At 38.3% G+C, this 14995-nt stretch overlaps 1 protein-coding gene across 1 annotated transcript; it reads right to left on the bottom strand.

The window, feature by feature from the left end:
• Positions 11273-13994, bottom strand: LOC102190992 (olfactory receptor 5H8-like). Its single transcript, XM_013970332.2, has 2 exons — positions 13866-13994; positions 11273-12193 (listed from the first exon to the last, which is right to left on the bottom strand). Exons 1-2 carry the CDS (start codon positions 13992-13994, stop codon positions 11273-11275), a joined length of 1050 nt encoding a protein of 349 aa, XP_013825786.1.

The raw sequence follows: 14995 nt of genomic DNA, 5'->3' as shown, positions 1-14995 counted from the left end.
CCCACCAGGCTCCCCTGTCCATGGGATTCTCCAGGCAAGAATCCTGGAGTGGGTTGCCATGCCCTCTTTCAGGGGATCTTCCCTACCCAGGGATTGAACCCACATCTCTTATGTTTCCTGCATTGGCAGGTGGGTTATTTACCACTAGTGCCCCTGGGAAGCTCAAGTGCCCTGGCTCTAACCAAGAGAGATAGGGGAGAGACCAGAAAAGTATTCTAAATAGAGTGATCAGAGAAGCAGAAGAGGAGCTGGAGAATTGAATTATGTGGACAGAAGAAGAGAAAAGACCCTCAAAGACATAAAGACATGTACCAATTGGAAAAAATGAATGCTCTGGGAAACAAGGAGTGAATAAAGATCACTGAAAAATGAAATGAGAGGTTTTTAGTGTTTTTACTGAGAGTGGTTTCCATTTTGTTATAGTGTCAAGGACAGAGTGTCAAGAGAAAACAAACAGGAGGAGTGGAAAGGAGAAATTTGGGTAGATGAAAAAGAAAAAGGAGAGCGAGGAATAGATAAAATATAGCAGAGATGTGGAAAGATAAGTGTAGGAAAGACAAGCCAGTAAAGACAGAGGTAGTATCACATAAACACTGAAAAGGAAATAAGGGGAATGTTTGCAGGTAAATATTTGTCTTAAATGACTTTCATTCCCAGTTTATCTTCTAGGGAATTTGTATGACAGAGAATTTTAATTTAAATTTTACCCTAGAAACTTTGGTTGTCTATAAATATACTAGTATTGCTGGATAGTTCTTTCAATATTTAGAAGTTGATTTATATTTATTATTACAGTAATTAGAACTTCTCTAAAAACCTGCTGGGTTTTACTTGAGAGCACTTTCTTCTATTAGCAAAAAATTGAGCCAAAGGCTGGAGCCCAATTCAGGTCATATAAATAACCAGTGCCAGTAATTCCAGTTGTTAGGTATTTTTTTATTCGAAAGAGGCTCTTTTCCATGTAGTCCCAAATCACTAATAATTAAAGATTCTCAAACAATATGTGTGTGGGTTTTTTTAAATCATAAAACTGGCAAGACCAGAAGGGAGATTTTTCTATATATTTCTTGAATATATGCTTATCAAGTATACATATAATATATATATATATTTGCCGGGAGCCAGTGTGAGGAATCCCGCCCGTGACAAGGTCATGAGGAAGGAAGCTGACATACGCAAGGCGTGCTCAGACTTCAGGGACCCCTCTGGAAATTCCTAAGCATGTACCCCAACAAAAATCTGCCGGCTTTTGTGCTCTGCTTTTCCACTCTTCTGACATTTTCTGGAAAAAGTCAATTCAGGGCTTTAGTCTTCTGCATTTGAAAGAGTGTTTCAATCCAAAAACCCCTCTGATGGCTTTCTAGCCTGCCTGCAGGACTCGTACAGCTGTGCATGTGATTGTTTGAGGCCTCCTGACCGCAGGAGGCACAGGAAGCTTAAAACATCCTAGGAATGTAGGGGCTTCAGAGGAGTCAAAATCTTTAGAATAGGACTGATTAAAAGTTTCATTTGTTGAGTCAATGCTTGCTGCCAAATTTTCATATCCTTTATTTTTAGATATAGTTGGTATATAGAAATGCAAGTAGTAGACCTGGTATTAGCAACATTAGCTCTTTGAGTTAAGTACCTTCTTTGTTATAACCCACTGCACCTTTGTTCTATAGAGATGTAACTTTAATGCTTTAAGGAGATGCAGATTAAAGAAAAACACTTCAGGGGAAACAAAATTAACATTCATTAAGGAAGAGAGCCAAAAAGTGTTAACAAGCCTCTTGGCCAGAAGATAATGTAAATCACCTGAGACCTTTTGTATACAAAATGATGTACAGAAAGACTCTGGGCTGCCAACGCTACATAATTTTGTGTTACCCATTGATCTCCATGTTTTATCAAAAGTATAAAAGGCCTTCTGAACAATAAAGGATGGGGCCAGGGGCCAGTTTCTCGGCCCAGCTTCTCGAACTAGTCTCTCGGCCTGGTTTCTTGGGACTCTGGCTCCCCCCGTGTCTCTCTCTCTCTCTTCTTCTCTCCCCTTCCCTCTCTCTGCTCTTTACTTTAATTTCAGGCTGAATTTCCATCCGGGGCGCGGAGGCTCGCCAGGTCTACTTACTTGCCCTGGCTGTTAAGACCCACACGAAAGGGAGCTTAAGGCAAGGGACCCTTAGATATTCAAGCGGGCGCCGGTGGCCCGACGTAGATGGTGCAAATTCCTTGTCTGGAATTTTATTGGTCTTCCACGTAAACCAAGCTATTCAGCCCTCTTCCTCCACTTAATCTTCCTACTACGCTATAGTTTCTTAATCTAATCTTATATTAATAAATAAGCAAGTCTTTCCACACCAACGCCGTCCGCCCTTCGAATTCCCTGGATCCACCAGGGCTGGACCCCGACATATATTCAGTGAAATTATTGTCACAAGTAAGTGAAAGAATAGGGGAGATAATATTGTAATTAATTAAAAAGAATGGATCTTTAATCAGAATAAACTGAAAAATTTTTTACGTAGGACACATATAACCTGATGTTTAAATCCAGCTTAACTGTTTAACATTCTAGTTCACCAAAACTTATAAAGTCATTTAAATTGTGTTAGAAAGATAATAAATTATTGTTAAAGGGAATAATTCAGTCTTACAGGTATTTTGCTTATTCAGATTTACTCACAGAAAAACATACAGATAATGTATTCATTGTTTTACATTTTCCACTGTCAGGTTTTTTTTGCATCCTCAAATCAATCTAAAATTATTATAAATTATACAGTATTTGACTACTTTATAAAATGAATAATGAATCTTATAGAATTCAGTTTTCTCTTACCCATATCTTGTAAGAAATCGTGGAGATCCTTTCAAAGAGTTAGGATTTCTAAGTAGAAAATAATAAAACAGCACTGGAATGACAGTAACACACAGAGCAAGTCCTTGCATACCCATTCATTTTGGAGGCTTTATTTCCCAAGTTCCGGAAAATGTTGTTTAAATAAATTTGCTTTGAATACAATGGTCAGCAAGTTGTATAACTGTTTTTGCCAGAACAGGAAGAAGTGAAGAACTAAAATTCCCAGATAACATATAAGGATTCCCTTTAGGACAAAACTAAGCTTTTCCTCTGGGTATATAGATTTGAACATGTAGAAGTCCAGGTTTTTCCACAGGGCATTATAGCCTTAAAACTGTAAATATCAAGTTATTGTTGGCAGTCCTCGTTTTAACTGTTGAAATTGCACTATTTTCCACCACAGATGACACTTCTGACATATTTATGTAAACTTCAATTTATCTGTAAATTTTGATGCTGTGAGTGCCTTGATCAGTATTTTTTTTCTGAGCTAATCATCTTGAATTTACTTGGACAAAAGTTCCAGATTCCTTTCAGGAACTGACCCCAAGAAAATTGTCCTCCTGATCAAAATTTAACTCAAATTCCAGACCTACAAGTAACTTTCCACCTTAAGCTGAAAATTGATCAAAAATCTTACCAGGCAACATTTGGTGGGACGAGCAAAAGAAAAAGAAATCAGGAGACCACAGTGGGAGGTGGCCTAGATCAGTGCTTCTCCAACTTTAATCCTTGTGAATCTCCTGGAAATTTTTCTAAAATGTAGATTCTATTTTAGTAGGTGAAGCATAAGGCCTGAAGGTCTTCATTTCTATCAAGGTGATGCCTCTGGACATTTGCCATCCTTAGGATCTTCCATAATTGACAGGCCTAGCTTATCAGTGGAGCTAGATTATTAAAGAAATGAAGAAGAACAACAAGTGGAGCTGGCGTGCAAAGAGAGAAGCAAAAAGGAGCTAGAAGGGAAAGGGAGGCCAGCATTGGTGGGAGCACAGAGGATCTGGAGGCGAGGTCAGGGACTTTGCTCTTTACGCGTACTAAAAGGAAAATTACTGATGGATTTTGAACATGATGATCACATGTTCTGATCTGACTTTAGTTATTAACAGAGAAGTTGCTATTAAATGTTAATTTAAAAAATGATATATATGATAAAATAGTATGATAAGAAAACATTTCATGTTTTGATATCTGAAAACTCAAAAAATGTTTAATTTACACTGGAACTTGATTTATAGCTAAGGGAAAAGCAAAGGGCATATTTTCTGTAGATTCATTAATCATTTATCCTATGTCCTGCTGCTGCTGCTGCCAAGTCGCTTCAGTCGTGTCTGACACTGTGCGACCCCATAGACGGCAGCCCACCAGGCTCCCCCGTCCCTTGGGTTCTCCAGGCAAGATCACTGGAGTGGGTTGCCATTTCCTTCTCCAATGCATGAAAATGAAAAGTGAAAGTGAAATCGCTCAGTCGTATGCGATTTTTTGCGACCCTATGGACTGCAGCCTACCAGGCTCCTCGGCCCATGGGATTTTCCAGGCAAGAGTACTGGAGTGGGTTGCCATTGCCTTCTCCGATCCTATGTCCTAGTGAAAACTAAATAGGAGATGAAAAACCAAGACAGATTGGAGAGAAATCACCGTGAAAACTCTACAGAAGGATGAAGTAAACGATATAATGTGTATCATAGCTTCAACATAACCTATATTATACCCTTCAATTTTGTGTAATTATCTTTTAACTCATTTTGTTGCCTGTATATAAGTACAAAGATTTGCATTGCAACTTTCAGTGTGAGTAGTCTTTTTCAATTTTAGCCTTTTTAACGGTGGGTCATGGTATCACACTGTGGTCTTCATTTGCATTTCCCCAATGACAAATTATATTGAGTACATTTTTGTGTTCTTATTTGACATATGTGTATCTAGTTTACTAAAGTGTCTGTTTAAACCTTTTGTCCATTTTTAATGGAGTTATATATTTTCTTATTTTGGGGTTTTGAGAAATTTTCATATATCCTGGATACAAGTCTTTTATCACACATATGATTTGCAAATATTTCCTTTCTTTTCTTCCCACAAGATATTATACTGGTCCGTTATGCTGATTGGACCTAGTGAGCAAGAAATAGAAACTATTTTATACTTATTTGTGGATATTTGCATAATAGTAGATGAGAAATAAATTCAACAAATTTCAAGGCCCATTTAACTTAGTGAAATTCCTTGGAGATCAGTTGTGCGGGTCATGTAGAGGTACACCTTCACACGTGTTGGATAAATTGTTGCATCTGGCCCATCCTGCAACCAAAACAGACACAGAACACTTAGTGGGCCACTGTGGATTTTGGAGGCAGGATCATCCTCACTGGTTGCAAGGAACCAGAAAAAACTTCTGCTTTTGAGTGTAGTTCAGAACAGGAGAAGTATTTGTAAAAGGACTACCTGTTGTGCTACTTGGGTCATATGATCCAGCAGGAAAAAAAAAAAAATGGTGCTTGGAGTGGTAGTGGCAGATAGGGATGCTATTTGGAATCTTTGGCAGGCCTCTAAAGGGATAAAAAACAGTGTAGACCTTAGGTTTGAGGCAAAGCCTTTGTCCCACTTTGAATTGTGGCCTAATGGAGTGTGGCATGAGTGCTGTCAATAGTCAATAGAGAAAGAGATTGCCTGGACCTGGTTTACAGATGGTTCTACAAAATATGCACACACTATCTGAGTGGACAATTGTAGCACCATTACCACTCTCAGTGACATCTCTGGAGGAGAGCAGTGATGGAAAATCCTCCCAATGGACAGAACTTTTAGCAGTTCACCTGGTTGTTCACTTTCCTAGAAAAAGAAATGGCCTGATAGATGATGATATAATGGCTCAAGGGTTTTAGAAAATGGTTTGGCTGATGGTCAGGGATTTTAAAGCAGTATTACTGGAAGATTGATGCCAAGGAAATATGGAAGAAATATATGGATAGATCCCTATAAATGCATTAAGATATTTGTGCCCCATGTGACTGCTCAGTAAAGGATGATTTCAGCAATGGAGGACTTTAATAATTAAGTGGATATGATGACCCATTCTCAGATACCAGTCAAACTCTTTCTATAGCTACCCCATCATCACAAAATAGGCTTTTGAAAAAAGATGCCATAGTGCCAGGAATGGAAATTAAGTATAGTCTCAGCAACATGGACTTCCACTCACTGTGGCCAGCTAGTCTAAGGTCATTTTGAGTGCCTTTTCTGCCAGCACAGAGACCAACACAGAGGCTCTGATACTGCATCACTCATTTAGGTGATCAGCCAGCCACCTGCTGGCATGTTAATTGCATTGGACAATTTTCCATCATGGAAGGGTGTTTTGTTATTATTAGAATAGATGCTTGCTGTAGATAAAGATTCTTCATTGCTGGCAGTGCTTCTGCCAAAACAACCATCTTTGGACTAACAAGATTCCTTATCCACTCTGATGGCAATTCATATTGTGTGCATTTATCTGATCAAGGAACTCACTTCACACCAAATGAAATGTGATAATGCCACCAATATTATGGCTTACCTTACCTTGAATCACTAATGAGATGCTGGCTAGTTAGTTCACAATTCACACTAAGAATTACTGTTCTAGATTTGATGTGTTTGTTTTTACCTGACTCCTTAAGTGTTGATTCTTTTAACACAGACTAGTACAATCTCAACAATTTCTCAACAGTACAAAGTATTGTAAATTGATGAGGAAAAAAGTTTATCATGTATATAAATAGAGAGGAACTATGGATTCTTTTTTCTCTCTGGGTTAAACAAATTAATACACCTTCATAATAAAGGGTATTTCAATGGTATTTTAGCATTTCCAATAGATAGTTTAATCCAATATCAGCAGGTAAATAACCTTAGCATTGTGATATTAGACATTGTATCTAAATACCATTAAAGAGTACACATGTAATTTCATAGGATCTTTTTGAAGAATTCTGCGGGCTTTGTGCAAGTTCATAACTTCACATCTTTTCCAACATGCTACTGAAATGACATATATGATATGCAAAATTTTTTTTTCATATAGGATATGAAAAAAAATTATAACAGAAATGAGAATGGGAACATATCAGTGAAGAGATGTGTTGAGTTTCTGCAAGGCATAAAATAGAATTTTTCTTAAAAGACATATCAGAACAGAAGAATCCATAGATTACACATGTTCAAGAGAAGGCTACACAGGAAGCCTGAGTTTCTGAGAGACCTCCGGTGCCTACTTCATACCCACCCAATATAAAAGGACTTGACAGGTAACAAAGCATGCTTATATACTCACAGCTTGATGTCAGTGCTTTCATTCAAACAAAAGACCAATTAGGCAAGCAAACCTTTATCATCATAAAACAAACAGATATCATTTGCTTTTATTAGTCATATAGTCTTTGACTCATAACTATATAGGTATTAACAAGCAGAAATTTAACTAAATTAAAAGAAAAATCAGAACAATGGGAATATTATACAGCAAAAAAAAAAAAAGAATGCATTATGCTGCTAAGTCACTTCAGTCATGTCTGACTCTGTGCGACCCCATAGACGGCAGCCCACCAGGCTCCCGTCCCTGGGACTCTCCAGGAAAGAGTACTGGAGAGGGTTGCCATTGCCTTCTCCAATGCATGAAAGTGAAAAGGGAAAGGGAAGTTGCTCAGTCGTGTCCAACTCTTCGTGGCCGCGTGGACTGCAGCCCACCAGGCTCCTCAGTCCATGGGATTTTCCAGGCAAGAGTACTGGAGTGGGGTGCCGTTGCCATGGACACATGCAAATGCATAGATTCCCTAGTGAAAAATAAGGAGAGCATACTTTTCACTCCCTTTCTGGGGCTTGGGGTATCCCTTAAGAAGCAAAAGGAAGGCAGATGATCTGATCTAATCTTGTGACCTGAACCTCCAAAAACATGTAATGATGCTTTTTGTTGTAAATGTTTATTTGGTTTGTATTTTTATCCAAATGTCTGACTAAGGCACTTCACCCTGATACTTTGTCATGCTCTATCTCTGGAGCTGATCCTCCTGCTAAGAAGAAGCAGATTAATTCACTTTAGGTGTATGATTCTTGTGATCATCTTGAAAGAAACATATGAAGGTGCATTTACATAGAGTGGCCATCCCAGGCCTAGTAATCTGTAGGCTCATTGCGAGATTGAAAATAAGTGATGCACTCTATACTAAAAAAGCTTGTAGGCCAAAAATAAGAATTATATAATGTCATCTGTGGCCTAAAAGAAGAAATGTTTCAAATGAGGGAGTATTTTTATTCTCTTTGAGGTAATCGGAAATGCATCATGGAAGCTGTAACATTTAAAACAGATCTTGAAGAAAGGACCATTACAATTGCAAATAAAGACAGGTGTTCCTGGAGGGAGCATTCTCCCTGGAGAGCCCTGTAGTAACAAAACCATGTACCTGTGAGGAAGGTTTGTCCAAAGGCTTCCAGTAATTCATTTGCATGTAATATAGTGTCCATTAGGAGAATTATGGAAGAAGAGATGCTACATATATATATTCTGTACATATTTGTAAATAAATAAACATATCCATGTGCATAAAGAGAGTTCTAGATAGGTATACCATACACATGGGCTTCTTTGGTGGCTCATATGGTAAAGAATATGCCTACAATGCAGGAGACCTGGGTTTGATCCCTTGGTCAGGAAGATCCCCTGGAGAAGAGAATGGCTACCCACTTCAGTATTCTTGCCTGGAGAATTTATAATCTGGTAGTGATGAAAATCCATTAAAAGTTATTGAAGAGGAATATTATTTACTCAGAGCTCTATTTATAAAAAAGCATCTGAGAGCAAAATTTGGGAAGAGACTCAACAGGATGTAGGATAAGTAATAAGATTATTGTAAATGATAGATGTCAATAGTTTTAGGGTGAGGGCCTCAGTGGTTTCAGTAGAATGAGTACAGAATAAGTGGTGAGATTGGAAGGTCAGGGTTGGACCCGAAGACAAATCATTTGTTATTTTTAGAGTATGAGTGTGATGAAAACTACATTTAGGGACTTTGGGGGGACCAAACATGCAAACTCTTGCTCTTTTTCATGTTTGCCACCACTGAATACACTGATATTTTATCAGGCACATTATTTGAACTCTGGTAGTCTTGATGAAAGTGAAAGAGAAGAGTGAAAAATCTCTAAAATTCAACATTCAAAAAACTAAGACCATGGCATCTGGCCCCATGACTTCATGGCAAATACATGGGGAAAAAATGGAAATAATGGCAGATTTTATTTTCTTGGGTTCCACAATCACTGTGGATGGTGACTACAGCTATGAAATTAAAAGATGCTTGCTCTTTGGAAGGAAAGCTATGACGAACCTAGACAGTGTATTAAAAAATAAAAGGCAGAGGCGTCACTTTGCCGACAAAGGATCTGTACCGCCAAAGCTATGGTTTTTCCAGTAGTCATGTATGGATGTAAGAGTTGGAGCATACAGAAGGCCTAACAATGAATAATTGATGCTTTTGAACTTTGGTGCTGGAGAAGACTCTTGAAAGTCCCTTGGACAGCAAGGAGATCAAACCAGTCAATCCTAAAGGAAATCCACACTGAATATTCCTTGGAATGACTAATGCTGAAGGTGAAGCTCCAGTACTTTGGCCACTGATGCAAAGAGCCAACTCATTGAAAAAGACCCTGATGCTGGGAAAGATTGAGGGCAGAAAAGGTGGTGACAAAGGATGAGATGGTTGGATGGCCTCACTGACTTAGTGGACATGAGTTTGAGCAAATTCTGGGAGATAGTGAAGGACCGGGAAGCCTGGTGTGCTGCATTCCATGGGGTCACAAAGAGTCAGACATGACTGAGTGACTGAACAACAACAATATGCATTTTGGGGCTTCCCAAAATGGTAAAGAATCTGCCTGCCAATGCAGGAGATGTGGGCTAGATCCAAGAGTCTGGAAGATTCCCTGGAGAAGGAAATGGCAACCCATTCCAGTAATTCTTGCCTGGGAAATACCTTGGATAGAGGGGCCTGGGGGGCTGTGGTCCATGGGATCACAAACAGTTGCACTTAGTGACTAAACAAAAACAAAACTATGCATTTTAAGCAGCTCGTTCTTAACAACACATTCTAATAATCTATACATATTTCTTTTTTTCCGATCAGTTTCATTATTTTAAAATTGTAGGAAGGTTGAAACTATTTCCTTCTTATCCCTCCTCTTCCCTTTTTCTCTCTGTGCCCATCCCAGTTAAATCTACAGTTTCATCCCTTAGCTTTGTGATTCAGTAAAGCTTCTCAGATTACCCTATTAGATACAAATACAACTGAACATGACCTTTCAAGATACCGTAGACACTGAGAGGCATCTTCCCTCTACTAGTTATTCATAGACAGACTTTGGTGAAGAACATTCTTATACAGTTTTGCCTAACTTTCCCTGCTTTAACTCCTTTCTGAAGTTTTTAAATGTCCTTACTGTTTCTGTTAGTTCCTCTGTGAGATATGACAATTGAAACCCGAAAAAAAGTGAAATTCACCATGCCCCAAATAGAGTGGAATGGAAGACATTTTGATGGCTGGCAGAATTCCTGATATTTGCCTCTGTTCATTCAAATAGAAACCTGCCTCCACTGTGAAGTTAAATGTGATATGAATCTCAGGCTGCACAGCTCTATTGTTATCAAAAACATCATATTCAAATTCTTTTCAGAGTTGAATACACCACTATGGTATTTAATGTGTTTGTGAAGCTACATTGAGAACATATGTGTAAAATATTTTGTTTTCCTCTTAAATTATTCTAGTATGACTTAAATACTTGATGAAAATTTTTTTCTATGTGTTTCAGTAATATATAAACTTTTTAAGATGCTTATTAATACTCTCAGTTTCAATCGTTAAAGCTCTAGGGCAATGATTAGTGTGAAACCTTTGAGCATTAATTAATATAGAGTAACATCTAAACATCTAATCTATACAGTTTTTTGACTTTTAATAAAGTAGTAAGTATATTAATGTATGAATGTGAGAGTTGGACTGTGAAGAAAGTTGAGTGCCAAAGAATTGATGCTTTTGAGCTGTGGTGTTGGAGAAGACTCTTGAGAGTCCCTTGGACTGTAAGGAGATCCAACCAGTCCATTCTAAAGGAGATCAGTCCTGGGTGTCCTTTGGAAGGACTGATGATAAAGCTGAAACTCCAATACTTTGGCCACCTCATGTGAAGAGTTGACTCACTGGAAAAGACTCTGATGCTGGGAGGAATTGGGGGCAGGAAGATGAGGATGAGATGGCTGGATGGCATTACCAACTCGATGGACATGAGTTTGGGTGAACTCCGGGAGTTGGTGATGGACAGGAAGGCCTGGCGTGCTGTGATTCATGGGGTCGCAAAGAGTCGGACGCAACTGAGCAACTGAACTGAAGTATATTAATATGAGATCTAAGCATTTCTCTTTAACATTTTTGCCAGTGAATCTATGACTTTCTTATTTCTCAAACTGTAGATGATTGGATTTAACAGAGGAATTATGACCATATAAAACAGAGAGTCCATCATATCTTGATCATCTGCTTGTGCAGATCCAGGGTGCACGTACATAAAGAGAAGAGGCCCATAGTATAAACAGACAGACAGGAGATGGGCTCCACAGGTAGAGAAGGCCTTCCTTATGCCTTGTACAGACTTCTTTTTTAAGACGGTAAGAAGAATAAGTGTGTAAGAGAAAAGAACAGTAAGAATAGTGAACACCTGTATTGACCCAGAGAAAATAAATACCATCAGAAAATTAATGGAAGGATCAGTACAGGAAATCTTAAATAATGGTACAATGTCACAGTAAAAGTGATGTATTATGTTAGAATTACAGAAGGTCAATCTCAATAAAAAAGCATTATGAAGTATGGCATGAAAAAGGCCACCTGAAAATGATGAAATTAATAGCCGGATGCCTAGTCTTTTGGTCATAATAACTGGGTAAAGTAATGGTTTGCATATGGCCACATAGCGATCATATGCCATTGTTGCCAGCAGAAAACATTCTGTAGTTACACTGACTGCAAAGGAAAAGAATTGTATCTTACATTCAGTGAGAGACATCATTTTGCTCTTTGCAAAGAAATTGACCAGCAACTGGGGCGTCATTGTGGATGATATCCAGGCATCCACAAAAGCCAGGTTCCCAAGGAATAAGTACATGGGAATGTGAAGGTGAGGATCATTGCAGATGAGAGCAATCAAACCAAGATTTCCCAAGATGGTGATAAGATATGTCATCAAAAACAGCAGGAACAGGGGAATTTGCCATTCTGGTTGATATATGAGTCCTGTGAGAATAAATTCTGTCAGCAATGTTGCATTTTCCTTTTCATGTCCTCACTGAGTGTTACCTGAAATGAAATGGAGAAAATGATTTTTTTTAAGTCACAAGGAATTTAAAACATGAAGATATGTGGAAGAGAGTTGAAATAAAGCATGCATATCAGAATGCTCTCTTAAGTTTGTTATTATCTTTGAAATGAATGAGGTCTCTTTGGTTGGAATAAAAATAAATACAATTCAAAAAATGTGAAGCAGTGAACACATTCAGAAAAATGAAAAATTCTAAATATGTGATAAATGTTTGAGCATAGAGTTGAGTGTAATAGGGAAATTCTGTCGGAAACATGGCTATAGGTTCAGGGAAAAGAAGCTTGATGGAGCTGGGTAATAAATTGAATGTCATGTGAAGGATCTTGAACACTATTCATCAGGTAATAAATGTGCACTGAAAATAAGAGATGGGAGTGGCACTGTAAGAGTTTTTAAAATAAATATATGTTTCCATAGAAACTGGCTGCAGAAATGAAAAAGTAAAATCAGGAATAAAAGTCAGGAAGCTGTTGCTATTGTCCACTAATTTCCAAACCAGATTACACCAGATAAACATTTGCTAAGGAACTTTTTGGGCAAAATATAAATAATAAAGTTTTACTATAAAAATTGATTTAGTGGTTCAGAATGAAGTATAATGATCTGTGTTTTAAACTTACTTTTCAAGTGATTAAAATACATATGAAGTAACTAGTCCTTGGGTGAAGTGATATTCGGAGTGATGAAAAGGGTGAAGACGTAGATACAAAAGAATTCAGAGTGTGCTGCTGCTACTGCTAAGTCGCTTCAGTCATGTCCGACTCTGTGCGACCCCATAGACGGCAGCCCACCAGGCTCCCCCGTCCCTGGTATTCTCCAGGCAAGAACACTGGAGTGGGTTGCCATTTCCTTCTCCAATGCATGAAGGTGAAAAGTGAAAGTGAAGTTGCTCAGTTGTGTCCAATTTTCCGCGACCCCATGGACTGCAGCCTACCAGGCTCCTCCGCCCATGGGATTTTCCAGGCAAGAGTACTGGACTTTTCCAGGAAAGAGTACTTTCCATTGCAGAGTCACCTAATACTGAATGTGAAGATGGTTGTCAGTGAAGAATAGAGAGGGGTCTCTTGGTGCTTGAGTAGATTTTCATTGAAAATAGGTTGATAACTCTTATGCAGGGACCAGTTTGTGGAGACAGTGATCTCTGAACATCTAAGTGATATACTTTGTGGTATGAGTTTTCCTTGAGTTTATTAGAAATAAATGTCTTGGGAGTGATTGAGGGTAGCTTAGAGCATACCGGTATATGACATCTTTATTAGAGAATGTGCACCAAGTGAAGGAGGAGAGTGAAAATGAAACATAAGAAAGTATATTAAAAGGGTTATAAAGGATTTATGTCATTTTTTTTGTATAGCCAATATCTGACCCTCTTTTCCACCCTCCTGCCACTGGTGGCAGGTACCTACCACCTACTCTGGAATCCCAGAGAATCAGAAACTGATTTTTCCATTCTTCTTGCACCTAGAGTGAGGGGACGTGATGTAAATTTGGCAAGTCAAACCCACCTACAGTGGATTTGAAATTTAGAGAGAAAGAGTGACAAAGGGACAAGGACAAAAAGTTTTCTTTGCTAAGGTGGCCATGGCAGCGATGGAAAGCTTCAGAAAATGCGTCCTGCACCCACGCCAGTGTCATTGTCAGTACGGTCAGTGGCATCAAAGCCAGCACCAGTGACAACAGCTCTCAAGGAGCTAATATTGGGACGTGATTTTGGTTGTTGATTGGCTGCCTTTCTTCCTTCTGTTGCTGCCATTTTCCCAACAGATTCCTCTAATCTCACTAGCATTTCTGTGTTAAAGAAAATTTCTACTCAAGAAAGCATTTCATGTTGGAACCAGTAACCCTGTTTGTCAGTGATAGATGACAGGGAAAGACCAGAAGAGCAGAATGATCAGGAAATCAAGGGGAAACTGGAGATACGAGGGTTATGGACATAAAGAGACTAAAGATACTCAAGAAGATCAAAGAAGTGTATAGTGTCAGTTGCCAAAATAAATGAACTGATGAGACATGGAGTGAATAAATGGCATTGAGTATGAAAATTAAGGGATTTTTAAATGACTTTAGTGAGAGTAGTTTCCATTATGTGATGGAGTTGATACCAGAGAATAATGAAAAGAACACGTGGCACGATAGTGACAAGGCTGAAGCAGAGAATCCAAGATCTGGAGAACAATCTATTGTTCTACTCACCGTAGACAGATATAAAATTTTCTTCCTGTAGATAATTTTTTTTAAGTTTTCAAGAAAAGGAGAGGAAGGCATTAAGAAGAGAAAGGAAGGAGGAGAATTGGAAAGATAAATTTGGGTGGGTGAAAAATTCACAAGATGGAAGAAGAGAACTAGGCATAGATGCATAAGTGTAGGCATAGACACAGAAGACAAGCCACAGAAGAGAAGAAAGGATATGCAGGAGGAAGACTGAAGACAGTTAAAAGGGAAAGGATAAGATGTAGGCATTAAATGTTTACCTTATATCTGGTTTTCATTAAGAACTGTCAACCATGGGAATCCTTTGTTTTTCTTTTATTCAAAATTTCATTTTTGTATGAAATTTTTATATGAAATAGATTTTCATCTTAAATTTTACCTTAGAAACTTTGTGATGCCCATAAGTATATTATTTCTGCTTATAAATCTCTTTCCATATTTGAGTTGGTTTCTCTTTGTTATTACATTGGTTAGAACTGCATTTCTCTAGAAGTCCTCCTGGTTTTACTTGACACGCTTTTCTCCACCAGATTATTTTTAGCA

The sequence above is a fragment of the Capra hircus genome, chromosome 1, assembly GCF_001704415.2.
Source record: "Capra hircus breed San Clemente chromosome 1, ASM170441v1, whole genome shotgun sequence".
NCBI classification, from domain to species: Eukaryota; Metazoa; Chordata; class Mammalia; order Artiodactyla; family Bovidae; genus Capra; species Capra hircus.
The sequence above is the reverse complement of the archived record's forward strand: the minus strand, read 5'-3'. Positions and strand labels throughout refer to the sequence as shown.

What these genes read in the sequence shown, in the direction of transcription:
- LOC102190992 (XM_013970332.2), bottom strand. Translation starts at nt 13,994, where the DNA reads ATGGCAGCAACAGAAGGAAGAAAGGCAGCCAATCAACAACCAAAATCA. An exon ending in GTACTGACAATGACACTGGC is followed by an intron (nt 12,194 to 13,865) that starts GTGGGTGCAGGA and finishes GGACATGAAAAG; the next exon opens with GAAAATGCAACATTGCTGAC.